General features: G+C 43.9%; 1 protein-coding gene across 5 annotated transcripts; it reads left to right on the forward strand.

Moving 5' to 3' along the window:
* Nucleotides 1-1,702: 1,702 nt before the first annotated feature.
* On the forward strand, nucleotides 1,703-27,017 carry GLYR1 (glyoxylate reductase 1 homolog). Of its 5 annotated transcripts, none has more exons than XM_059826269.1 (16): nucleotides 1,703-1,740; nucleotides 3,912-3,948; nucleotides 5,080-5,159; nucleotides 11,995-12,133; nucleotides 12,709-12,951; nucleotides 15,981-16,067; nucleotides 16,999-17,055; nucleotides 18,678-18,728; nucleotides 18,841-18,914; nucleotides 20,796-20,895; nucleotides 22,061-22,171; nucleotides 22,476-22,577; nucleotides 23,662-23,824; nucleotides 24,253-24,432; nucleotides 24,933-25,057; nucleotides 25,416-27,017. In XM_059826269.1, exons 1-16 carry the CDS (start codon nucleotides 1,703-1,705, stop codon nucleotides 25,488-25,490), a joined length of 1,662 nt encoding a protein of 553 aa, XP_059682252.1. In that variant the 3' UTR covers nucleotides 25,491-27,017. The 5 variants fall into 5 exon arrangements, with proteins under 5 accessions (XP_059682252.1, XP_059682254.1, XP_059682255.1 ...); XM_059826271.1 differs by having other exon boundaries at nucleotides 22,079-22,171; XM_059826272.1 differs by lacking the exon at nucleotides 18,678-18,728.
* Nucleotides 27,018-27,160: the final 143 nt, after the last annotated feature.

The raw sequence follows: 27,160 nt of genomic DNA on the forward strand, positions 1-27,160 counted from the left end.
TGATATCCCCTCTTTCAGGGCCTGGAGAAGGGAACTTTCAAAGCCAGAGAGGCAATCGCTCAGGTGGGTTTTAGGGAGTTCCAAGCCATGCTGAAGGTCTGCCCGAGGTGAGGGTCGGAAGCTGAGCCAAGAGCAGAAGCCGGGTCTCGTAACTCCGTTCCCTGGGATGAGACAAAGTCCCCCTTGCACGAACCGTTCCGGCTGGGTGGGCAGGAACCGCTGCCTGCAGCACAGATTTAAGGAGTAGAAAACTGCGTAGGTCTGGGTATCTTAGCCCCTAGATTTTGGCTACAGACTGGTAAATTAAACCTGTCAGGAGAAAGGGTTTTATTCTTTTCAAACCCGTACCTTACGTTGAAGGAAACACATCCACTCCAGCATTGCTGTAGAGTCCTTTACTGAAGGCATTCAGGCATACAGGGACTGGGGTTTGTCAGCAGCCAAGGTCAATGTGCGGAGGAAAAGTGGGGGGCAGGGGGTGCATGCTACACAACAAAACAAATAAACCACCCATTTTAAAGGCTGTTAATGCTCTTAAAATAGGACGTTTTCTCCTAATGTGGTGCATCTCTTGAAAAAGGACAGGGGAGTTGGAACAAGGAGGATGTACCTGATTAAGTTGACAAACACCGGTTTAGAATAAGATACTCAACCTCAATGTACCCAAATTTGGGGGGAAAAGCAGAACAATTAAACCACTTATTACAGGGTGCAGAGTGGATAGCTTGTGTCTAGGGCTATGCAGCACGGGTATCAAGCTCGTGCCCTTTCAGGCACCTACATTCAGGTTTGTGACCATGCACAGAGAGGAAAAACACCTCAGTATGCTTGAAAAATTGTGAAATTGGCTTAGGCAGACACACAGAAAGAAAGGGTAACACCAAACACAGCAATTCATCAGGAAAAACTGATGCAACTCCGCAACAGCCAGCTGGAGACAGCATCTCCCGGCTGCTACAGCAGGAGAGCGAGCGCAAACCCTCTTCTAAAACATACCGCCTCCTGATTTGGCCGGAGGGGGGTCACCGGGAGGCACAAGTGCAGGTCGGAAGCGGCTTCTGGTATCCAGACGGCCTGAGGAGTCGGCGGCCTGAGGGCGGGTTGTCTTGGGTAGCGCCAGCATCTCCCACTCGCCTTCCCTTAAGGCAAAATCTCATACTAAAGCAAACCCCTTTGCTCTGGGGGTGCCGCCGAGACCTTTGCTGCAGACCCTCAAGGAACAGCGCCCTTTGCTACCGAGGGAAGCCCCCGGCACAAACACAGGCACCGCCGGGAGCGGGGCCGGCAGCCCCCACCGGAGCGGCCTGGCGGAGGAGCAGCGACCCCCTGACCGCCACGACCACTTACCCCGCTGTGCTCAGCACAAAGTTCTCCTGCTTGACGGCTCCTCCCGAGCCACTGGCGGGCAGGGCGAACCGCTGAGAGGCCCCCCGGGGCTGGGGCTGGGGCTGGGGTCGGGGCAGGCCCCACTCCGCCGCCCCCGCCGTGCCCCACGTCCTGCCGGTCCCGCGCGTCCAATCGGCGCAGCAGCCGCAGTCACGCCTCGGGGGAGCCGCTGGTGACAGCCCGTCGGCCCACGTGACAGAGGCTGCCCAATCCACGCTGCCGCTGCCACCCCCCCCCCACCCCCCCGCCGCCCGCGGCGGGTGCCGTCCTGTCCCGGCAGGCCTTGCGCGGTGCGGCTGGCGGCTCTGTCGGTAAGATGGCGGCCGTGAGTCTGAGGCTCGGAGACCTGGTGTGGTGAGTGGCGTTGCAGGCCGGGCGGCGGCGGGGCAGAGCGGGGCGGCGGCCGCGGTCGCCGGGCGGGCGGCGGTAGACGGCGGAGCAGACACCTCTTGTGGAACGAAGCTGAGGCTTCGCCTGTGGCAGCGGAGGCGCAGGCGGGGCGGCGGCGGGGCTGTGCCCGGCCCGGGGGAGCGCGGCGCGGCGGGAGTCGAGACGGGCCGGGCCGAGCGCTGTCACCCCGTAGCCGCGGGGGCCTCCAGGGTGCGGCTGTGGGGAGGGAGGGGCTTGGCAGGGCAGGGCAGGCGGCGGCGGGGCCGCGGCCCGGGCGGCGGGTCTCGCCGCCGCCATCCCTCGGGGGCGGTGTGAGGAGGGGCGGCGGCGGGCGGCAGTCTGGGGCCTCGGGACTGGGCCGGAGCGGCCCGAGGGGAGGCAGGCTCGGCTCTTAGCCGGGCCGGCACCGGAGGCTAGCGGGAGGCGGCGCATAAAGGAACCTGTGTAAGATGGAGGGGGGTGAGGGGAGCGGGACAGAGGGGCGATCGCTGCGGGGCTCGGTTGGCGATACGGTCTCATCCCAAGGGAGGTGAGAAGGGACACGGGTAAGTTGGTAGGTGTTTAGGGAGAGCAGCGATACCGTTTCTTGGCGGTGCTTTAATGAAGCAGCACAACAATCCGGGAAAACTGCAGTTTTTTGCAGGTTAGCATGTCCCTGTTGAAGCTCACAGAAGCCATTTCCCCTTGTCACTCCAGTTTTACCCTTAAATAGTCAGAAGGCTCTGATTTTGTATTTCCTGATCAGGAGAACTGAGGGGATTCCATCGCACCCTGTAAACGCTGATTTTTAAGTGCATAGCCTCTACTGTACTTGACAGGCTACGGTGTCCTGCTAGGGCTTGCAAGAAATAGCTAATCCCCAACACGCAAGTGCATGCATTTATATTTATATCCCAGATAAAAAGAAGCGCGTGCTCCAGGCTGTGACAACTGCAGTTTCTCATCCGAAAAATTGACAGTGCTGTGAAGTTGTCTAATTTATATAGCAAAGTAAGTAAAGATTGGTTCCTTTTAGCAATTTTCTTTTTTTCAAATGAGGATTTGGGGAGTGCACGGCTCTCAGTGTTGGAATGCAGATTATCCTGCTTTAGTTTTGTACATGACAGCCTAGACAGGTACTATCCCTAGAGCCATCGCGGAAGAACTGTAACAATAAGACAGAAAGATATGAAAGGCTTTGATGAATGTCTTATTCAGTACAAGAATGGAAGCATCGAATATGAGACACGGTTAGAGCTCTTGGCAGTGTTCCTGCCTGACCATCGCTACTGAATCGTCTGTGTAGCATTGCCATCTCAGGAGGGGCTTGCAGTGCCAATTGCTGAGATTTTTTGGTTCAGGAGCTGGTGGGCTCCACAGGTTCTTTGCCAGTCTCTTGCAAGACAATGACTGATAAGGTTTTGTGAGAGTACTGCAGCCTAAGTAAGTGACGAGGGTAAGATAACGATAAAGCCACTATACTGAGGGCTAAGACTAACGTCTCTCTTCCTCCTCTGTGAAGAAATAGTTCTGTGTACTTTTCATAATGGAAGCATTTGCAAGCGTAGGAAATAAACTTTTCTGCCTTTCTTATGGCTCTTTTATATCTTTAGCACATCTTATTGTGGTGGCGAGCACCTGAAGAAAGTGATAATGGAACACCTGTTCAGGGGATTCTGCCATTAATGCTTTCCTTTGAGAACTAAGAATCTCAGCTCTATGAGCTGGAAATCCGTGGCTGCTCTGCTCGCTAGATTGTTCTGTGCGGATGGATATAAGTTACCAACCTGAACTTTGGTTTGATTACCTGCATCAATACTTTTTTCAGTTCCTCGTGAGGGAATATCCAGTCTTACAAGAGTAATAAGCACTATAGCACTGTGTCTTCCAGGCAGTAGCTATGCTGCTGCTGTTCTGTTCACTTAAATTCTCATAGTGCAGCAAGTCCATACAGACTGTTTAGAGGCTTAGTTTAGGTGCAGGTATCTAACAATATAATGCTTGTGTGTCAACTGCGCGTCTTGCCTTTCACGGTAGGTTTTGACTGTAAGTTGTAACTCTCTTAATATGAAAAATATGGTGTAACGCAAAAAGGTAGACATGGGATAATTGTTTTTTCTCTGGTTCTAGTGCCTAATATTTTCTTTTTTCTCTAGGGGAAAGCTGGGCCGGTATCCTCCATGGCCAGGAAAGGTAAGGTTTTGCTTTCTTGGTTTTTGTTAGTTTGTTCTTGCTTTTTCCTTCTGCTTTGCCTGAAAGCATTTCAGTTAAAGATTAATACTGTTTTGGTTTTTTTTAAATACATACCCCACAAATCTGAACTCTGAACCAGTTTAGGGCTTTACTTGATCTAGAAGTTCAGCCTGTCACTAACAGCTGTTAGCTGAGATCGAATGAAAAGCAACAGAGAGCAGTTCATCCACCTCTGGAACTGATTGTGTTTCCCAGATTTAGTTATTTAATCCCTATCACTTTCTGCAGCACAGGTTTCTTTCCTGCCATAGTAAATTGGTTAAATGCACTGTGTTAAATAATAGAAATAAAGAGTCTGGCTTCTCAAGATACTGTTTTAGAGCTGTGTTTTTTGAGTAATAATTCTGGGGGTAGGGAGTAGTTAAACTTTCTCTTCTGGTTTGGTTAGTTTTTTTCTGATGAAAGGCCAAAAAGATTTTTTAAAACAGTAATTATATGTACCAGTTTTATTATTTCTGCTTCTCTGAAAGAACTTTGGTTTTAGTGTAGTTATGAGGACTAAGCATGCCGAGATAACAGCATGCGGCAGGGAAAAGGGTTGTCAATGTGGCTGACAACCATGAATGTTTGGTTTCAGTCTGGTTATTGGATGAAGTTCAGTCCAGGCTGCCTTGAAGTCTTTCAGGTGTCACCTGTGTAACTGAATGACAGCTTTTCTATTTACTAATATTTTAAACTTTATAAGCAATCTATTCTGGGACTAAAGGCAAAGCTTTAAATGTAAATTTTAAAAGTTACCTAAGTGGAACAAACTTTTATGAAGGCCCTTTGGCTTTCTAAATTTTAAAAAAGACTGCTAGCTTATCTATTGGGGATAGGGAGAAGAAAACCTCACTAAGTGATGTGTCAGTGGAGTTTGGGTACTTTTTCACTTGGCTGCAGCATACACATATCTAAGGAAATACATGGGTTACATATTAACTTGAAAGACTTTTAACGGATTCAAGTTCTCTTCCTAGTCAGATTAAAAAAAAAAAAGCAACCTATAATAGCTGTAACACATGACAGTAAAATCACAGAGTATGAATTTTCATTATGTGCTTTTTAACTTTCACTTCTAATCACCTTCAGATTGTTAATCCACCTAAAGATCTGAAGAAACCTCGTGGAAAAAAGTGCTTCTTTGTGAAGTTTTTTGGAACAGAAGATCAGTATGTACCTGCTTGTTTTCATCTGGTGAAAATACTGTGCCATATAATACGGATCTTTCATGGAAGAAATGTTTACTAACACAGTGCAATGTAGCTTTGCAAAGGATTGTCTTTCATCTACATGCAAAAAACAAATTCTGCTATTATTGCATGCTACAGCCTCTCATGTGTGTATGAAGACTGTTAAAGACTTACGTACTCAATCATGTTAGGATTTTAGTTGCCGCTGTGAAGGAAAGTTCTTGGTAGCTTGCCATTTTTAGGGGAGTAGGTGTGACATGACTGGGTTAGATTTTAGCGTGCAACCGTGTGTGAGAAAGATACAGCTAAGAGTATTCATTTGTTTTTCTGCCAGAAAAATAAAACAGCTCTATACTTCCCATATGTAAAAGAATATACTGTCATACCTGATGACTGAAAACGTTCTTGCTGTGCTTTGGGAAGACTTTACAGTATAGAAAAGCCAAAACTATTGTGGACTACCTTTTTGCAAGGCAGAATTTATTGATTCCAAACGTGTAGAAAATCATAGTTGTCTTAGATACTTACAAACCAGGGAAAAAAAAAACCCAAACCTGAGAACTTGGGTATTTCATGAAACTGAATATTATTTCACTAATTTTTCAGGTTTTCCCTTTATTTTCTGCAATTTTGCATTAAGTCACGCAGTAAGGGAGAAAATGACAAATATCTGCGGAAGACTAGAAAAGCGTTTACTTTTTGGAAAAAAGGTAGTAAGAACTGAGACCATTTAATGGATGTTTCTTAAGGAAAATATTTTCGACTGCTAAATTTGCTCAATATTTAAAAATAATTTTCCTTAAGAACTGAGGTCTAAACTTGATGAAGTAGAACTGAACGCGGCATACTAATAGGAACGTTTGTTGGATCTCTAGTACTGTAAGGCAGGTGAAGGTTGGTTTGAGGGCAGATAGTGGTTTTTGGTGGTGGCGTTCTTGTTAATCCTGGTTATTTGAGCTACGAAGTTCTAAAAGTTGAGGAGGTTGACTTTTTATCCTGATTGTTTGTTCTCAATTAATTCTTGTATTTCACATTACTGAATCAAATATGGAGATGTTTTGTATTAAGACAAATTTGGAAAAAGTGGTCATATGTCTGGGGTACTGTAGCTGAGATTAGCAGCACGATTGCGAATGAAGAGTTCAGAGCTGCAAAATAATCAGGATTTATTACACGATTCTAGAGCTCTGGCTAGGGAAAATCCAGTCATCTGGCACAGGAAGGTAGTGTGGTTGTTGTTGTGTCTCCCCCTCCCCCGCCCCGGTCTCAGCTTGTGAAATTTAGTCATTTCCTGCTAGATAATAATGCTGTAGAAATATGTTTGCTTTGAGTGGCATGCCCTACCTGAAAATTAAATAGAAATAAATGCTGTCCCCTTGGTTCTTCTTTTAAAATAGTATTGATAGACGGAAGAGAGAGAAGTTTGTGTGCCTGTTCTGTCCTGACTTGGAACTTTTAAAAGAGCGTGCTGGTTAGAACTGTGCTGTTCTAAGCAGTGTGCTGCTTGAGAAAATCCTTATCTTTGAGCATAATAAGTGAACCAAATCAGGAAAATCTTAAATTATTTCACCTAAAATGTGAGCGTGAAGAGAAAATCCCTTTACTTATTTTGTGCAAGTAAACTAATGTGTTTTGCAAATACTTTTTTCTAGGTGTGTATAAACAGTAAGTGGAAATACGTAACTGACAAAATGTCACTACTCTACATAATGAACAGCATGACGAATAGGAGGATGCAAAGCTCCATCACTGTCTGTAGTCCGTGGTGTGATGAGTACACTGACTCATACTGATATGCTAGTGCACGTTGCTTCTGTTTTCTAGCACTTCGCTCTTTCTGCCACTTTGAAGTTTGTAAGGTGACGTTACTATACCACTGATCCATTTTTACAGCGCTTCTATTATTGCCTTACTCTGTCACGGTTTAACAGGTGAGGATCTGGCTATAAGCTATTTGTCTATTGTCCGTGTGTGTAAGGTGAAGGTGATGCTAGTTGCTGGGTAGAGTCGCTTTCACAGACTTCTGAGGGTGGTTGCCAGCCAGTTTGTTGATGGGTAGGCAATCTCAGACTTGATAGTCTTATTTTCTTCTGAGGATTCCCAGGTGACTGCTGTGGCCAGAAATGTCACCGTGTCAGGCTAGTTAAAAATTGTTTCCTCCTGACTTATGTGGCTCCAGTTTGCCATACCAAAAATTAAGGAGAAAGCTGCTTAGAAGTAAGAACTGGTGTGCATGCATCTGAGCAGAGCGGATGGGTGAATAAAAACATACTGATGAGTTTGGAAGTGGTTTTGGTGTAGTGTACAGATAGGTTTTGGTTATTTGTGGAATCCTGAATAGCTTAGGATACAGCACAGAAGAAAATGCATTTTTCTTTACCTGTGAATTGAATACTAGTACTTGCTGACCCAGAGCAATGCTGCAGTGACCAAGGAAATACGTTAACTGGAAGGCTGTAAGTAGTTTTGGCCAAAGACACAGAACTGAGAGCATGAGTGCATTCGGACTGTGCTCCAAGACCTGGCTTTTGATAAAGTTTCTACTGAGCTCTGTGCTCGTTTTGTTTATTGTGTTGGTGGAGTTAGTTGCTTCTGTCACTTCCAAAGTAGTAAGTTTTCTGGAAGATAAGGATTCTCTACCCATGGAAGAAGAATTTGTTTATTTGTTTAAACTGTGAAGTACACCTGTGCTTTACCACAGTGAAAGCCACCTAGATGTTCATAGTAGTAATATAATAACCATGTCCTATTTGAAGGGATTGCCTTAATTGTGATGCACATACTCATGTAATGTCCCTTATTAACTTGTTCTCCAAATTGATAAGGAGATTTTCCTAGTTTGCCTAGGAGTTCTTTTTCTGAGTGACTCTTCTCAGAGTAAGTCACTTTAAAAGGATTCTTCATCTAAAATCAAGAAGGGTTGATGTTTCCTGCCCGTAGACCTGGCAAGCGTACAACAACATCCGATTATGGGAGTATAAACAACAATTTTAATTTAGTCTTTCTAAATAGCAGTCGAACTTTGAGCTCTTAGCTGTGTTTCTGACTGTGCTTTTCAGGTAGTTTTTAAGATCCCCTTTTATTTCCCAAGCTACAGTCTTGTCATAGGAAATCTTTATAGATCAATCCAGTAGTCAAGTACTAAAGTATAAGAACTTATACATTGCTCTATACGTGCATTTATTGCTTCTAGTAGTTCGAATTAATAGACTGGCTGGCCCATAGCCTACAAGTCTTTCTTGGTGTGCTGCATCCAGTTCAAAATATTCTTACCTTTCATGGCCTACTCAGGAATTCATTATGACATTGTCTAAAACAATTATTGCTTTGAAGGTATCATTCTACTGTTTCATAGAAGTACTAGGGAGAGTCCTGCGGTCATCAGAGATGTGTGTACAAACACACATATTCACCATCCCACCCGCTTCCCCCATAGATATTCTCTAATAGCCAAATGGTCTTGCAAGTCACGTGTATCAAAGTCTTAAGAGGAAGCTGGAGCAGTCCATTCTTACTCATAGCACCTTCTTGAAGCATCAGTACAAAACTAAATAGTCTCACTAAATGTGGTGGGGTCAAGGGGCACTTCCTGACTTGATACATTAAGGGAAAATGGGAGGAAGCTTGCAATCCAAGGTAAGGATAATAATCTGCAGCCTATTTCCATCAGGCACAGTGATCTTAGCACAGCATTCAGTGCCTTTCCATCCTCCATATCCTCTTGGGATGCAAACACCTACCCTCTTCTGCCACTGTTCTCCCTGATTTTCAAGGAGAGAGAAATTTCTGGACATAGTCTTTCCTAAATGTTCTTTCAGGTCCTCATGTCAGAAAACACTTGCTTAAAGTTTGCCAGGTGTTGGACGTGGTACTTTTTGGCAATCTGAGGAGCCAGAGGGTATAGACTGAGCTGACGGGGTTAGCTTGCATTGCTGGTGTTTCTCAGTTAGGCAAATTGTCCCGTGCAGAGCTCTGTGTTGCTGTAGCCAGACTGCTGTATAGCAGAGCTGGCTGGAATGTTGTTGGACATTTCTGCAGGCAGAGTGCCATAGCTGAAAATTGCTATAGTCAAAACTTTTCCACCTCTTACTGATACCTTTGGACGTGTAAGTACTCTGCAAAATTTTTTTATTGCACAAATATGAAAAATCTGATACTTAGAATTTCTTTCAGTATTGCCCTGCTGCTTGTTTTCTTTTGCTAAGTATCCCCTCCTTTTAGCTGCATGGACGTTTATTCTGATTTAGTGTGGTCATTTTTGTATTTTTTCTTCCATTAAGAAGTTTACTTATCAAATTCCATTTGAGTTGTTTTGCTGATGAAAATTGGGGCATTCCCTTTTAACAGCAAGAAACCCATCTTGATTTCCCTGTTGTGTGCTCACACGCATTGGGCTTGTAAATAACCATGCAATTTTCTTTTGACTTTCAAAATTGGTTGTGTTAGCATTTAGTGTGGGCATCTAAACTGCTACAGTGTAAAACTTCATGACATTTTTCCTAGACCCTAGTAAGTAATAGAAGTTTGGAGATACAGTGCCACTGTTTTCCATCTTTAACTGTAAGGTTTGCAAAAAGTGAGTATTTGTGGATATTCCTCCACTTCCATTTCTTCAATTTATCATTAGGATTTGATATCTTTAGTCTGGAAGAGGGTGGCTAGAAAGTTGGAGGTTTTAAGGTCTCCTTGCCTGTGCTAAGCTCGTATCATGGACTTGAATCTGGTATCTCTGGTTGCATCTCTTCTGTGCCACTGTTTTCCATGTGGCTCCAGTTCACGTTCATACTTGCCTCTGCTTTACAAGCATTCTAAGTTTTGATTATTGCTCATGAATGTATCATGGATTTTACATGAGTAGTGGTTTTATAAGAATAATATTTTGGAGGGGATGAGGAATGGTATGGAGAATTGAGCAGAGAAACCCATTAATAACATGTACCTCTTTTACATCTTTTCACTTTCCAACATGATTTTAATGTACTCCAAAATTTTGTTTCCTTTGTGTACATAATGGAAAGGCTTCTCATGAGCTGATGTTGTCTAGTACCTAGGGATGCTTTGTCTCTGAGTGCCACACAGAAGAGCTTTACAGTATAAGAGAATTTTAAGATATGTTTCACTGTAACGTCTGGGCAGCTAGGAGGGGTTCTCTGAATAGCTGCTGGACAGCGGGCTGTAGTCTGAAAGTAATGATTTGACTTGTTATATTACGTTAAGTCCCTTATTATGAAGAAGATGTAAACTAAGCAAAAGGATTCAGCTTTGCGTGCAAAAGCGTTCTGCCTTCTGCTTCCAGGTTGTGGTGGAATCATGGTGTAGGCTGTACTGGTGGTGTAGAAAGGATGCTGGCATTTTTTGCAGTCAGTTCTAGCAGGAGGCCTCTTCTTTCCATATGCAACCCAAAAAGCCTTAAGCAAGTTGATTCCTGACTACAAACAATGGCTAATGCTGGTGAGGAGAAAGATCTCCATGAAGTTTTAAAGTTCACTGGGCTTTACTACTTCGTGAAGAGAGGACAAGCAAGATCCAGCAAAGCATTATTATTGTTATTTTCACCTTTATGTTCAGTTTAGCTGTATGACATGATGCTCACAGTGTGAAAAGGCAGCTATTAAACCACGTCACCTGCTTGCAGGAGCTAGACCGCACTGGAGAATGTTTAAAACCTATAATCATGGCTACTCAGTGTTTGCAACATAGACATGTTTTGGGACCAGAGAAAATCAGTTTGACTGGTTTTTACTCTGTGCTGGGCTGCTGTATGCTAAGAAGCACTGTTGGCCATCCTAGCTCAGGAAAAGCTTTTCTAAAACTTAGGACTGTTTTCAGTAGGATGGAAATAGATTTGTAACAGTGTGGTTGAGAAGTCTGGGCTTGAATTTGGGGAGAGAGGAAGGTAGTCTAATCTCTGCGAGAGCCACAAGGAATGTTGAAAGCGAAGGCATTCCCCTAAGCCTCAGAGAAGGTGTGGTGGAAGAGTTTGCCAACCTGAAGGAAAGTGGAGTTGTCACCCTGTGCTTGACCACTTAACCATTTGGTAAATGTCAAGAAATCCTATTTAGCAGCAGTGGAAAGAGGGACGTCATTTGAGTTTCCTCGTAGGACTGCAGTCAGGTAAATACTCTGTTACTGTGCCAGTTTATCTTAAAATATCAGCAGTGAAGAAAACGGTTTGTTTTCCTCAAAAGTGAAAATGTTTTCATGCAGAATATCAAAGTACATCAGAAATATGTTCAGCAATGAGCTGTGGCGTTTGCGCTCACCTTATTTGTGGTCAGCTCTGTCGTGAGATATGTAATTTTGGGGTTTTTCTCCAGTTTTTGCAGACACTTGTGTGTGCACAGTGTGTTTGAGCAAGGGATTGATGCCTTAGAATTGTTTTGTGGCCTCCACTTTCAACAACCTCTGGAGCAGATTCATGTTATTGACTACCTTATGTGGAGGCATGAGATTATGAGTGTTCCTCCTGGTGATACAAGAGCGGTCACTAGACTGCCTGTGTTCTAAACAAGTACCTATGATCACATCCAAAAGCTGTGTTGCTGATAGAGAATATGAATAATGCTTAGAGTGGAGCACTGCTAGCATGAGAGGATATAACACTTCAGAGACAAACCAAGCAAAAGTGTCAGAAGAAAGTTCTCCATGAATGCAGAAATCACAGCCCTTCAGGTTGTAGAAAGGAAGTGAATTTGGGCTGCTATCATCAGTTACTCTGGAGGAAAAAAGTGTATCTGTATGTTCCTAAAAGTGGGATGCTTGAGAAGGTTGCTGTTTGGAGACTATAACTAACTTTTGTTTTGTTTTGTTCTAGTGCGTGGATCAAAGTGGAGCAGCTGAAGCCTTATCACCCTCACAAAGAGGAAATGATAAAGATTAACAAGGGTAAGCGCTTCCAGCAAGCCGTGGATGCTGTAGAGGAGTTTCTTAGAAAAACCAAAGGCAAGGACCAGGTGAGTGAGTTCTTTTTTACTGTGTGCATCAAAACAAGTCTTGGCATGAGTGACGGTCAGATGCATTTTTATGTGAAAGGAGTTTGTTGCCTCTGGCAACTTGAGGAGGGGTTTATTTTCATTCCTTTTTTTTTTCCTATTCTCTCTTCTTCCCCATTCAGTCTTGTTTGGTGGGAAAAAAGTGTTGTGAAACTGATGGAGAAACTGAAGAGGCTAATTGATCTGCTTATGATGATTTGATAAATCAGTCTTAAGTCTTGGGCTAGAATTTGATATCTACTAATCTTATCTTTAGTATATTGGAAGCGCATATGTGCGCACACACTCCCAGCAAGTCTTCAAGTGGCCTGTTCTGTTACTCGCTTACTTAAACTGATGTGTTTTTGCAGGAGAACTAACCAGGAACTTCACTCACCAACTTCAAAGGGCTAACAAATATCTAGTTTTCAAGTTAGCGTGCTGTTGTTTTGCTTGATAGTAATCAGCACAGGGTCCTTCACATCCTTGGTTTTGCATGAAAATCATTCCAGCTCTTCTCTTCTTTCCTTACCGTCTTCTATTCTGTAATCTCTCAGGCGTCTTCCCATAACTCCAATGAAGAGAAGAATCGGCGTAATTCCAGTGAAGAAAGAGGCAAGCAATCTGCTGGTGAAGAGAAACGCAAAGCCAGTTTGTCTGAAGGGAAGTTGAAGAAGGGCACAGGGGAAGGAAAAAAGAGGGTCTCTTCTGTATCGTCAGAGAGAGGATCAAAATCACCTTTGAAAAGAGCCCAGGATCAGAGCCCCCGAAAACGGGGGCGTCCACCCAAGGATGAGAAGGTTTGTGTTGTGCATGTCCGCCAGTGCCCTGTGGACTTTGCAGATGGACTCTAGGGTTGGCTGGCACCTTGATTAACAGGCCAGCAGGAAGAGTCAGTTCAGTATCAGGTTTTTTAAGCTGTTCCAGGTTACTACTTCTAAACCATTTGGCTGCCTGATACCTTTAGCAAGCATATTGTTGATTCTTCTGTAATTTTTACCAGTTAGTTATTTTGAATGGCTCTATTCCTATCTTTGAGAGGGCTTTGAGAGCTGTATCGTGAGACTCCACCTTTCATCTTGTCATCCCTCAAGTTCAATTTGTGTGGGAAGGATTAGCGAAGAGATGTGGGTCTTCATCTGATTCCTGACTTCTCCCATCTCATCTACTTTGTGTGATTGAGTGATTAGTAGTCATTCCACTTCACCTTCAATACTTACAGAGGGTGGGGTATTCTTAAGGGTTAGGGCTTAAAGAAGAAACTCTTGTAGCCTGGGGAATCCACCAGAAGAATTAATTGTATTCATTTCGGCTTCTATGCTGTAGGATGTATTTCCATCCTCTGTTAGAAAGGTCCAACCTTGGAGCATTATTATTTTATCCCCATTACTTCCCTGTTATTTCTGGATGTTGTGGCAGCAATGATAGCCACCAATACTTCGTCTACACTCATCTAGAGTTCCAGCCTTTTTATTTATTGTGGAACCCACTGTTGTGGTCCAGATCTTCCTTTTCCAAATGGATAATTATTTCAGTGGATTATTACGATGCACGTGCTCCATCAGAGACTACACCTGAAGACCATTGGGAGACTTCAGCTGGTACACCATGCGGCAGTCTGCTTACTCACCTGTGCTTCAAAGGGATCACGTTATGCTTTGCTTTCAGTGCACTTCATGATGCAAGTCAAGATGGTAGTCTTTGATCTCCAAAATTGTGAATGGATTGGCCTTCACTGGTTGAACAGCAAACTCTTTCTTGATGTAGTAAAATCATCTCAGATATTAGCTATGAAGGAAATACTGGCTTTTTTTTTTAGACCCAGCTGTAAATCAGGCTGTACAGCAGAGCCCATCAGTTTCTCCTTTTGGGGGAGTTGGAGGAGGGGAGGAATGGATGCGTATTTGTGAATTCTTACTAATAATTACAGAACTTGTGACTTGACTGATGTAGGAGAACGCTTTACCAGCAACATACTTTCACCTTTCAAAATGTCTTGCTATGAGCATGTTGTGTCTTCACGTATTTCTGTTACAATAAGCCACGGGGCCTTTTTTTTCCACTTGCAAAATGTTTTTGGGTCTTTGAGCTAGATTCATTCCAAAATTGATCAAAACTAACGGCTGGGAGAATTCTGATCGTGCTGACACATTACATGCTTAGGTTTTACGGTATTAGCTACCTCAGGGCATCGGAGCGCTTTGAGTGAGTTAATTGTGGTAATAGAAATTATTTTACTGGCAAATTGCAAGCGGAGTGGTTTTAAACAGCTTATCGCAAAGAGGTGGCCAGCTATGTGATAAATGTCTGGCCACAGACCATGAAAATAAGCAGGCTAATGTAGGAAAGTAGCCTTATAGCTTCTGGAAAGTAATGTACTGACAGTTAAAGAAATTGCCCTGAAAATATAACAGTACTGCCTTAATACTATTTTTCAGCATATAAAATAATTTTTAAAATCTTGCCTGGTTCTCATAATTTCCCCAAATTCTTAGCCCTAGGGTAGAAAACATTTATGTCGCTGTTCTGAATTATTGCAGTGTTGGGATTTGGGGGTTTTTGCCCCGTCAGTTCAAATTCTGGCTTTCCAAGTAATAAGGATGCACAAAATTCGAGGATCCATGTGTTTCTGAGGTGTGCTCTATCTAGAAATGCTCTGTAGGCATACATGATCTTTCATATACTCTCAGTTTTAAGCTTATATGAATATTTTCAAAGGACCAGCATGACTTCATAGGTATCAGAGCAGGCTTCATCCATGCTTTACCAGTTGAAACAGCAGCATGGTCTCTAAGGAGAGAATTTTAGTGTGCAAGGCTCTCCCTACACAGAAATGACACTTTAAGGTTGGTGACTGATGTCTGAATTGTCCCTGCTAACAGATGAAACAGTTGCATCAATCTGGGTTACCTCCAGGAGTCTTGCTCTTACCTTTTTTGCAAACATTGCTCTTCTCTTGTGGTTCTGCGTGGACACTAAGGTATATTGTGCATTTTCAGGAAATAATTTTGGAGGGGAGATAATGTGATTCCATTTCTGAATCCTCATTTCAGGAAGATAACACATACTATGCAGAAGTCCTGCACGTTCTCTTCATATAGCATAAAGACCTATATGTCTATAGCATATTTCTATGACCTATAGCATAAAGACCTATTTTAACCTATTATTAACCTATTTTAACCTCTTATTTCCTTGGGGAAATAAGAAAGATAAATTTTAAGCTGCTCAACAGTAAAAAAACCAACCTGATGCGTTAAGTATTATCATGACATTACAAATCAGGGCCTGTTGAGCGAATGGGGCAGACCACGTACCAGTTTCTGTCTCATGGATTCTGCAAACTTGAGCAGATGTGACAATCAGCCTCGTGCTTTGAAGGTTCTCCTGTTAACAGGTAGACTACTTTTTTATGACAGTGGAGAATTAGAAGAATTCAGACCTCCGACTGTGGTGATGTTCTTCACCCATTTGTTTAGCTTTTTGCATCCACCAGAGGAAAATTCTGGATCAAGTGTGTTCGTTTGCTTCTCAGCTCTTTGCATGATTACACAAGTGCAATGATTCCTCTTAAACATGAAGAATGGATTCTGCAGAAGCCATAACTGTGATTGAATTCCTTCGTGGGCAGTTCATGTTTTCTTCACCTCACCTGTGTTGATAATACACTGTTTGTTTAAATATGAACTCTACATGGAAAGGCATGTGAAGTGGAAGGCATTTGTAGTGCTTTTCAAAACTCTGTATGTGTGCGCATATGATCAGCGTGCTGTGGCCAGCCACTGAGCCAGGCTGTAAGCTCTTTCTGATCCTCCTTCTATCTCCTCAGGACCTCACAATTCCAGAGTCAAGTACAGTGAAGAGAGTGATGACTGGAACAGTGGCTGGATTTAAATGGCCGCCAAGTGTCAGCGAGGTGAGAAACTTTTACAACATATACGATCTAGGAACTGAGTTTGTGGAAGCAAATCTAGAACCTTCTGCCTGGGCTGTAAAATTGCGAGATCTTCTCTTCCTTCTGTAGGAACAAAATAAGAGGCTCCCGTTCTGTTATTCTGTAGTGTAACAAAGCTAGACAGTATCCTGGGTAATTAAGTAGTATGCTGGGAAGTGAGATTTCAGTCTTTGTGGAACCGTTTGCAGATTTACACTTAACTTGCTGCACTCATTTTTGTACTTCTTGTTTCAAAAGTATTTCTGGGACTGACTTCCCGAAACTGGAGGAGATGATGCAGATAGTTTCCCTCTATCCGGATATTATCGTGTGGGGTGGTTCCATTTGATTTCCCTCATAACAGCTTTTGGAAGCCTTTCACTTTTGTGCATAAATAAGTGGTCAGTAAAGCAGAGTAAGAGCAGCGCGGCTCTAGGCTAGCGCATATGATGCTCATCAGGGAGGTGACGTACCTGGGCCTCCAGTCCTTGTTGCTGTTAATATGGGTTTGCCTAGCAGGTGACAGTGCTAGGTGTAATCTCCAGCCAATTCCCAGAATGCTGTTTTAAGGAGTTCCTTGGAAGCTAGAAAATAAGTGGGTTTATTCCCTTGGGAGGAGGAAGAAGTGGGATATGAGATCTCTTCTTCCCATGTTAATCTTGCTCATAATCTTTTTTGGTTTTCCTGCAGATGTCCAAAAATGAGGAATTTGATTTGAATGGCTTTGGTTGTGAGAATGAAACACAATATAAACTGCTTAATTGAAACAGGCTGCTTGATACAGCTGATACATTTTACATTTTCCACCTTAAGCTATTGTTCTCCTGCAGCTTGGGAGAACAAGGGAATTGTGCTGTGGTTGCTCGGTGACTCTCCGGGAATGTTTCTGAGCCTGTACTTTCTCTCTTTGTAGCCTGTGAAGGACAGTGATCCACACTTTCATCACTTCCTGCTGAGCCAGACAGAGAAGGTGAGGATTCGGCAGACAGGATCATTCTGCTGGTCTGTCTAGCTTGGCTAGCCATCCTGCCCTTTGCTGGGACTAAGTAAAAGGAGTATGTGTAAAGAGGTCTAAAGTTCTGTTCTTTGGGGGCTAGCGGCAATTAGATTCTCACGTGCAATCTTGTAGTTTAATTAATTCCTAACCTTAAGGTTTAGAATGATTTAGCATTGAGTACAGCGAACAGTTTAAGTAATGAAAGATTATACGGCACCAGGATTTGGCAGATTTTGTAGTAAATTCTGTAGATTGAACATTGAGGGGTAGGAAAAGCTGTTTTTCTGTTTAAAAACCCTGTTGTTTGATTGCCTCTGGTTGTCCTACCAGTTCCTTCATCTGGACGAACTTGTCAATTAACTGAATATGGCAGGAGAATTTCCAGGACCAGAAAAGCTCCATGTAAAATATAGCCAATTTATCTCCTGAGAGTCAGAAGCCTTGTAGGGTTTTATCTTCAGCAGTGAACATCAGGAGGAAAAGGAAAGATCAAATTAAATGAAAAAGGATTTCTATCTAGCTGAGGATCTGGGCAGAGCCAGAAGGATTACGAGCAGCTAACAGTTTTAATCTAGACAAGCTCACAATAAGCTGCATGGGAAGGAGCAGCCTTCACCTTAAGGACGAATACTGTGTTGGGTTTTGGGCCCCTCACTACAAGAAAAACATCGAGGTGCTGGATCATGTCCAAGGAAGAGCAACGAAGCTGGTGAGGGGTCTGGAGCACAAGTCTTATGAGGAGCGGCTGAGGGAGCTGGGGTTGTTCAGTCTGGAGAAGAGGAGGCTGAGGGGAGACCTTAACGCTCTCTACACCTACCTGAAAGGGGGTTGTGGTGAGGTGGGTGTTGGTCTTTTCTCCCCAGTAACAAGCGATAGGACAAGAGGAAACGGCCTCAAGTTGTGCCTGGGGAGGTTTAGGCTGGATATTAGGAAAAAATTCTTCACCGACAGGGTTCTTAAGCACTGGAACAAGCTGCCCAGGGAGGTGGTGGAGTCACCATCCCTGGAGGTATTTAAAGGACGTGTGGATGAGGTGCTTAGGGACATGGTTTAGTGGTGGACTTGGCAGTGCTAGGTTAATGGTTGGATGATCTTACAGGTCTTTTCCAACCTAACCGATTCTATGATGATTCTATGCTTCTTAACGTTTGAAAGCCACATGCCTTCTCATATTAACAAGATGGTTTTGCTTCTGCAGCTGCATTGACATACTGAGCGTAGATATGAGGCAAGGTGCTCTATGGCAGGCTTTAGAGATCTCTGTTTTCTTTGGTCTAGATGTGAAAGTAGGGATGCCCTGGATCGTTGCCTCTAGTGGAGCCTGTCATATGAACTACAGAAAGGAGTTTGCAGTACCTGTATCAGAAGACAGGCTGAAATTGCTGGGGCAGGGTAGGAAGGGAAGAGCTTAATATGTTGCACTAGGTTTTTGTTTTTATTTTCTCCCATTGAGGGAAGCCTGAGAGTTTTCCTGCTTTGCAGATGGTGGTGGGTGGGTGAGCTGCCTGTTTCTATGTACTAAGGATATGGTCTGTTTGCTCAGCAGAGCAAATCAGCACTGTCCTTCCCCTGAATGCTTTGTCTTCTTCATACAGCCAGCTGTCTGCTATCAAGCCATCACAAAGAAGCTGAAGGTTTGTGAAGAGGTAAGGCAAATATTGGTTTTCATGGATTTTCCTTATTGTCATGAGGACTTGCAGTTCCTCCAGAGCTGTGCACTCTACTTTTTTTTATTTTTCCTCTCCACGCCCCCCTCAGGAAACAGGATCCACCTCCATCCAGGCAGCAGACAGCACAGCAGTCAATGGCAGTATCACGCCTACAGACAAAAAGTAAGATCTCCAACGCACTTCAGCCATTTTCCTTCCTTTTTCTCCTTCCCAGCTCATACATGCAGCCATTATCCAGCTTGTCATTGAGAATAAATAAACCTAACGTTTCCCTCTAACTACAGATCTCCTCTGTCCTTGTGTGAAACTGATTTGGGGGGCAGGAGGGGAGGGAGGCAGCTAAAAACAAACAGGGGCTGTACAGTAGAAAAATTCAGAGTAAGGTCTGGCCTGGATACATTTGCAATTCAGGGCTTTTCTGCAGTTGCCCTTTTCCTGTAGGCCATGCTGCAGAACATTAAGCAGCAGTATTTCTGAATGCTATATGAGGCAGAAAGATAAAGGGGTATCTTCCTCCAGTAGTGCCTGGCAGTTTACTGGGGTTGTTTAACTGCTCTCCTGAGCATGTAGAAGACAAGAGGAAGAGGGAGGCGTGTTCTCCCAGCACAAGAGCTTTGCTGTGCAGCACGTGAGCTTTCTGGTTTCTTCTAACGTCCCCCTTCTCCTTTCTAGAGTGAGAGAAGCCTAACTTGAGCTTCCTGTTTCACTCTGTAACTTCCGCTCTGTTCAAATTGAGTTCAGGCCACAGCTTGCTGTTTGCCGTTGGGGTCGTTCTCATGGGATGTCAGTTCTCAACTACTCCAGGGAAACCAAAATAACAATGAAGCTGTTCAGGTAAAACGGTCTCTCAGGATAAGTGTGGCTCAGAGGTGGGTTGGGAGAGAAAGAATATCTGCGCTGTTTTACAGACTTGAAAATAGGTGGCCCTTGTTTGGGCTGTTTAAGGAGTCTATAGTGACTTGCTCTGACCTCTCTTAATTAGTTTGCTCTAACAAAAGGCAGCATGGCTAGCTGGGAGAGTGCAGGTAGCTAGCGAAAGCCACAGCGCATCTGTCGTGGCTAATTCTGAAGAACTAACTGGGGAATTGCCAGGCAGATTTCGTTGTGAAGTTACATCAGACATGTAACTGAACGCTTCAGAGTCTCCTGTGAGAATTGTGGTTTTGGTATGAAGCTAGCTGTGTGATGTATAAAAGGATCCTTGCAGCAATGACTGCAAAGGAATTTTTGTTGCAGGTGATTGTAGGGATGGAACTTCTTAGCGTGTTGTCTTTTTCTTGAAGGGGGGGGAGCAAAACTCTTGCCAGCTTCGAGGAGGGGAGGAGGCATGGGGGAAGGCAGCTGGTGTCTGGGACTATTGTATTGTCGCTCACGGTGACCTGTGCTGGCCTATTACTTCCTTTCTTGCTGTGTGTGTCCAAAATCGCAGCTGTAGAGCTGGGACTAGGTCTTTGGTCTGTGTATGATGCTTAGCCTGGTAGTCCTTGCTAGGCTTTATTAAAATAAAGATTGTAATGTATCATTCAATAGTATAAGCAAGTTCATTGTACATGTGACTTAGTTTAAAATCAGACGATTGATTAGAGAAGCACCTGCTGATCTCTAAATGTTCCCTTTATCTTCATTAAGGCAATGGCTGGCAACAGAAAGCACAAGAACAGCAATTTTAATAAAACAAAACAAACAAAGCCCAAACAAACAACACCTTTCCCCACCCCACCCCCCCGACAAACAAACAAACAAAAAACCCCAGAGCACCCAAACCTTTAATGTTTAGGTAGTCTTCTGAAGCAGACTAAAGACTTTCTTCAGGAAATTGTTGGGGATGTTTGGTAAGCAAAATAAATACCAGCTTGCTTTTAAAGCTCAGTATCTGCCCATTCTAGCGCTGGCTGCAGTGGAACATACTTGGTTTTGTTGTGGTTTTGGGATTATTTTTTTTTGCTGGTGATGCTCCAGGGTTTGCTCTTTATCATTTCCAAGACCATGAGAGGCTGACACCAATTGCTTTCTGTTGCATTAATGTTTATTCCTTCCCCTCAGGATAGGATTTCTGGGACTTGGCCTGATGGGAAGTGGCATTGTCTCCAACTTACTGAAGATGGGTCACACCGTCACTGTCTGGAACCGGACCGCCGAGAAGGTAGGCATGTGATTAAGGTACAGATGATACTTTTCTAAACGTGTAGTTACCACTTGTAGCTCAGGGAGGCCTGGAGTCACCAAGTGGTGGTGCCTGGGAGAGGATGCCAAAGAAACACAAGTATTTGCTTGGCACCTTGTTCTATTCTTATTCCTAGGTGCTTGTTGGTGGCCACTTTTGACTAGATGAAGCTGTAGTCTGTCCTAGTATGGTCACTTTTATTTGAACAGTCCCCACCCCATTGCTATTTTGCATGAGATGAGAGAGTTGCCAGAAAAATTACAACCTTGTATGTGTGTTGAGGAATGCAATGTAAAGTGCTTCTAGAAATACTGCTGATGCACATAGCCAAGTCATTGTGTCGTGGAGCTGGACAAGAAGACCAAGTGCTGGGGAGTTGATCCTGGGAGTGGTGCAGTAGGATGCACTGCTTGACCACAGCTTCATCGACATATCTATTGTGCTGTTCATGTTGCAGTAGCAAAGGTTCTGTTGAAAACCTGCTGTGTCATAAGATCAGGATGAGAAGGGTTTTATAGGTGTATTCAAAGTGAGAATTGAGCTTATATTACACTTATATTCTAGCCAGCGTTATTCTTTGTAGTGGAGGAGAAAAAGTAGGTAACTGGGGGAGATGTGGTACTCAGATGATATTGTGGAATATCAAAGCCAAGAAGGGCACTGTGGTTACTTTGTTGAAAGGGATTAAAAGATTTCTTCTTTAACTGCAAAACATTCATGGTATGAGGGGATAGGGTAAGAAGGAGCTAAGATTTTTGAAGCAGCAGCCCACTAAAACACATCGGTCTCAGCTGTGCATATTCCTGTTTACTGTCCAGTAACACCTTTTGCTATGTCTGTTTACCAATTTTTTTTCCCTCATCTCTCCTCCAAAACCCACAACGTTCAATCTCTTACCATTTCACCTAAGCGTTCTCTCTTCCTGTCTCTTTCTTTTGAAGTTCTTCACTTGGCGTTCAGAAAAGCTGCAAAAGAGCCCTGTGTGTGTGGACAAACCAACAGAAGACAACCCAGTTGCTATGTAATTAATATGCCTGACTCCTTTTAAGTTGGCTCCAGCAGCAGAGTTTGTTTCGGCAAAATGCTAGAGAAACCATTTGCTCTGTACTTAATTTTTCTTACGTTGGATTTGTGACTTTTGCAGTGTGATTTGTTCATCCAGGAGGGGGCACGACTGGGAAGAACCCCCGCTGAAGTTGTCTCCACCTGTGACATCACCTTTGCCTGTGTATCAGATCCAAAAGCAGCAAAGGATGTAAGGATTAGCTCTTATTTTTCCTCCACCAGCTAGACTACAAGATACAGTCACTGAATGCCAGTTCTGATTCCTACTAACTGTGGTAGCCTGGGTCAGTGTAGATGCTGGGCAGTGCAGCTGTCTAAAAATAAATGTCCCAATAAAAATCATCCTTTTTAAAAAGTAATCCCTGGGGGGTAGGTTTTGATATCCCACTAGGAGTCTACCACTGCAGCGCCAGGCTCACCTGAACTGCTGTCCTGCAGGATTGGAGTTTCTTTGCAGACACCCTATTGCTTTACCGCTCTTCTGTTCCCCACAGCTGGTACTTGGTCCGAGTGGAGTGTTGCAAGGGATTCGCCCAGGGAAGTGTTATGTGGATATGTCCACTGTGGATGCAGATACAGTCACAGAGTTGGCCCAGGTAATCGCATTGAACTGAACTTCTAATATCTGTGATTCAGCAGCAGTACTGCAGTTCTTGTTGCTTCAGGCGGTAAGCTGTTGATAATAAAAAAGCTTCTGAAGATTTTTGGGTTTCTTCTAGGAGACGTTCAAGTCCCAGGCAAATAAGACAAATCTTGTCGACCAGCAAACAAAGTTGGATGAGATGTTCCCTGGTGATAATAGCAAATCCTGTAGATTTGGCAGGGTTGTTAGCTGGCACCAATGCAAAGAGCCAGCCAAATTTTGATCCCTTAGGAAGTATTTATAGCCAGATTGCTATTCTGTAGCAAACTGGAGGAGAAGGTGCTGTCTGGAGTAATAACTGTCCTTAAATTGATAAAAGGCATAATCTGCTTATTTTAAATGTTCTGGTTGGGGAAAAAGAAGGCCTTCACGTTTCCTTCTGTAGAAATACTATTATAGAGAGGATTTCTGTAGAAGTGTTCTGGTTATTTCTGATGCGGTACGTTTGATTCCCTCTTTGGCGTCTTGATTGTTATCCTCTGCCCTAAAGTCAGTGTGTGGTGTTGCACGAGGAAGGGGAGCTTGTTTTGGTGAAGTTTTAAGCAGGCATATTGGTGATGCAGTAGTGTGTAACACGAATTTGGAGAATGAAGAGTCATACGTATTAGTAAACCTCTGGCTGAAGAGATCTGTTGAAGGCCTTTCCTCTTTGGGCAAAAGGGGGGAAAATGTCGTAACAGTCAATCTTCTGAGATTCCTGCACCAAATCTACAACTTCAGCACTGGTTCCTTGGCCATTACACGGTGCCATGGCAAAAGTACGTAAGTTCAGCCGCTTAAAACATGCGCAGTAGTGATGGGTGCAGGAAAGTGCTGCTGGAGTATGAGGGCAACTTTTGGTCTCAAGAACCCTTTGTGGGATGGAGCACATCACGTGTTAGTGCTTTCCTCTCCTTGTTTATATGTCTGAGCTATTTGTTCTGCTTTAAAATTCTGTCCTCAGGGACAGGAACGCCCTAAACAATCTTGGTGTGCTGCCTACTCGGCATCAATGCATGCTGTTCATGCACAGCTAACCAGAGATGCTCTTTTTTCAGGTGATAGTGTCCCGGGGTGGTCGCTTTTTGGAAGCACCGGTCTCAGGAAATCAGCAGCTATCTAATGATGGGATGCTTGTGATCCTGGCAGCTGGCGACAGGGGTTTATATGAGGACTGCAGTAGCTGTTTCCAAGCGATGGGGAAGACCTCTTTTTTTCTAGGTAATTGAAACACAGAGGGCATGATAGCGGTTTCTTAGTCAGTGCAAGGACTGGGAATTCCAGCAAGGAGTCTGAGGGGCATATGTGTCATCTATTCCTTGTCTCCTGGGGCAGTATGAGAAACTGGCCTGCTCTTCTGGAACTTGGCCAATTTCAGAGCCTCCAGCCTGAGGTGTTTTTTTTTTTTAATACTGGCTCATTTCAGAGGATTCGTGACGCTTTTTATTTTAAATCATACTTTGTTAACGATTTCTCCCTTCCTTTGAGTGCTTGGAAAATGGGTAAGTTTTCTGAAGTCTTTCAGGGGAAGGGAGAGCTGCCAAGTGCTTGATATGAAGAGTCTAGTAGTGTTAATACTGTGTGGGATGGGGGAGCAAGGCTGCTGTATCTCTTCTGAAGGAATGCCCAATGGTATGTCTCGCTCCCAGGTGAAGTAGGCAATGCTGCCAAGATGATGCTGATTGTGAACATGGTCCAGGGCAGCTTCATGGCAACGATAGCAGAAGGACTGACTTTGGCTCAAGTGACTGGCCAGTCCCAACAAACCCTTCTGGATATCCTCAATCAGGGACAACTTGCCAGCATCTTCCTGGACCAGAAGTGCCAAAGTAAAGTTCTCTTACATTGTTTTATTATAGGACATTTGCCACAACCTAGCAGCATTTCAGATAATGGCAGAAGGGAGAAAATAACCGTCCCATCTTCATCAGCTGGGGATTCTGGGTATTTTAAGCATTCTGGAAATGAAGAGCTGAGTTCCATTCCTTCCCCTTCATAGCCAGGGCTTCTGAGAATCCACCCCAAGCTCTGCATTGTCTACAGCCTGCTTAGGACTTGAGTTCACAGTGAGGATTTCATTGGGGCAGGGTAATAAGTGAAATGGAGGTCAAGCTGCTTAGAAATCTGAGCTCACTTTGTCAGTGGGCAGTAGTGACATTATCTGCTGTGGCCAGATGACGATAGAGAGCAGAGAAACAGAAGAGCTAAAAGCAGTGTTCCTGGTGATCAGCATGGGAAAGGGAAGTTTGGTGTTGAATTGCATGCCCTTGCAGCGTGGGCTTGATTGACTTTCGTCATGCTTATTTTTTGCACGCATTCCTCTCGACAGATATCTTGCAAGGAAACTTTAAACCTGATTTCTACCTGAAATACATACAGAAGGATCTTAGATTAGCTATTGCACTGGGTGATTCTGTCAACCACCCAACTCCCATGGCAGCGGCTGCCAACGAGGTAAGAGTTGTTCAGTGTTCAGATGTGTGTTACTCAGCATTTCTTCAGTAGAGCCATTTGTCAACAAGAGACAAAAATCTAAGAATTACATCATCTCTAAGACGAGGGAACAGCAATTGAAATGTATTTTGACTAGGATGGAATTGGATTTGTTTTGGTTGTAGAAGCCCTTAGAATGTCACATCAGTAAACACAGATGGCCTCAACAAGACCTGATGTGTTCTGGTCTGCGCTGCTTTAATTCCTTGACATACTATGCAGTTCTCTGGTTTGCAGTGGTCAGCAAAGTAATTTTTCTGCTGGGGAAAGGCTTCACACAAGAGCAGGCACTGATCCTTTTCTAATTTTTCTTCTCTAGGTCTATAAACGAGCAAAAGCATTGGACCAATCAGACAACGACATGTCTGCAGTGTACAGGGCCTACATCCACTAGGCTGCACCGTTCTTACTGTTAATACTATGATTATTGATTAATATTATTATGATACTGGGTTTTAACTCTGGACCAGTCCATCTCTGTCTCTCCATTTCCTTTTATACACAGACTTTGAGATCTGCCACGGAGGCAGCTGCTGCAGTGAGCCTTCCCCTGGTGGCAGAAGGGGGGGAGGAGGGGGCTCGGATTGTTGCAGTCTAATTAGAAAAATCCATGCCATGCACTGACAGTCATGGAACAGAACAGTGGCGGCTTGTTCAGAAGCTCTGAGGCAACTCTGCCAGAAATCTGCTGCTTGGCTGCTTTTATTTTCCTCTTTGTATGCTTGTCCAAGATGCTGTTTCTAACGATCCCTTTTCTCCTTTGCTGTGAAATAATGCATTGTGTTGGACTCTGCATCAAGGGGACAGGTGACATACATCCCGCCTACCTGTGAATATCACTAAAGTCCTTGGTCCCAAGTAAGGTGAGGAGCATTCCTGTTAATCGGCCACTGTTAGACAACAAAGCACCTCCCATGGAGGAGAATGGCAGTTCCAGAAGGTAACGGGGTTGCATGCAACGCTGTCTTGATTCTGTTTCTTTTTAAACTTCCACCTCCCCAGCACCTTGATGGAGGAATTCCTTGTATTGTTAAGAAGAACAGATTGCATCCGTGTCTTCCCCTGTACAGACAACTATAGCTTAGGGAACACAAACCTTGCTGAAAATGAGAGAATGCCAGTGTAAATGAGCCTCCTAAAAGGCTAATCATAGCTGCCCGTCCCACAAACACCATCGGAGATCAACATGTTTGCATAGAAAACTGCAAGAGAAACACATAGCGTAAAACTGGGCCAGGGATATTTTATTTGGGGGAGGAACAAACCTTAGGGTTGCTCCTGGCCTTAGCTTATGTTGCTTTACTGCCTGCTTTTTTTTAACCCCTGTAGTCAATAATTACAAAGGTGTCTTGGATTGTAGCAGTGTCACAAGCAGAGTGATGAGTCTGAAAGGGGCGAGAAGAATGATTGTAGAGCCAAGAGATTGAGAATCCTGAGCTCCTTTCCATGCTCTTTTTGGCCTTTGCATGGTTATTATATCTCTTAGCCTGTTTGCCCATCTTTAAAGGTGGGTGATGATTACCTACCTCACAGGGATCTTTTTCTGTACTGATTAGTGATCTTTATACATGTCAGATTTTCCATACATGTTCTTAGTGTTACTACTCTGGGTACAACACTAGCGCAGCATGAGAGTTTTCCCTGTACCTGTGACTCTGCTTGTGGCCGGATACCAACTTCTAGAAAGACCAGACTATTTGGTAAAACAGGAGGCTAAGCCCACTGCTGAGCTTTAGTCTAGAAACGTGGGACTTGAACTGCAGATGCCAAGGCTAGAGAGCAGAGATGCTCTCGGTGTTGATAGCAGAGCAACCCAGAGTCCAAAGGATGCCTGTCCCTCTAAAAATGCACAGAGCGTGTTTTTTTTTTTTTAATTGTTCTCAGTATTAGCCTTTTAGGAGGGTTCTTGCATTTTAGATTTGAGAGTAAAATGCCAGTAAGAAAGTTTATTGGCCAAAATCACTTCTCAGTGGCACAATCTCCTCCCTTGGGTTGGGATTCTGAAAGGAAAGCAAGCAAATTCAAATTAGACCTTTAAATCTGCGAGGTCTGCCCCTCCCACCA

This window comes from Gavia stellata, chromosome 18 (genome assembly GCF_030936135.1).
Source record: "Gavia stellata isolate bGavSte3 chromosome 18, bGavSte3.hap2, whole genome shotgun sequence".
NCBI lineage: Eukaryota > Metazoa > Chordata > Aves > Gaviiformes > Gaviidae > Gavia > Gavia stellata.

Coding starts and splice junctions, on each gene's coding strand:
- GLYR1 (XM_059826269.1), top strand. CDS start 1,703: ATGGCGGCCGTGAGTCTGAGGCTCGGAGACCTGGTGTG. Junction 5,160..11,994: donor TTTTTTGGAACAGAAGATCA/GTATGTACCTGC, acceptor GTTTTGTTCTAG/TGCGTGGATCAAAGTGGAGC. Junction 23,825..24,252: donor GAAGACCTCTTTTTTTCTAG/GTAATTGAAACA, acceptor TCTCGCTCCCAG/GTGAAGTAGGCAATGCTGCC.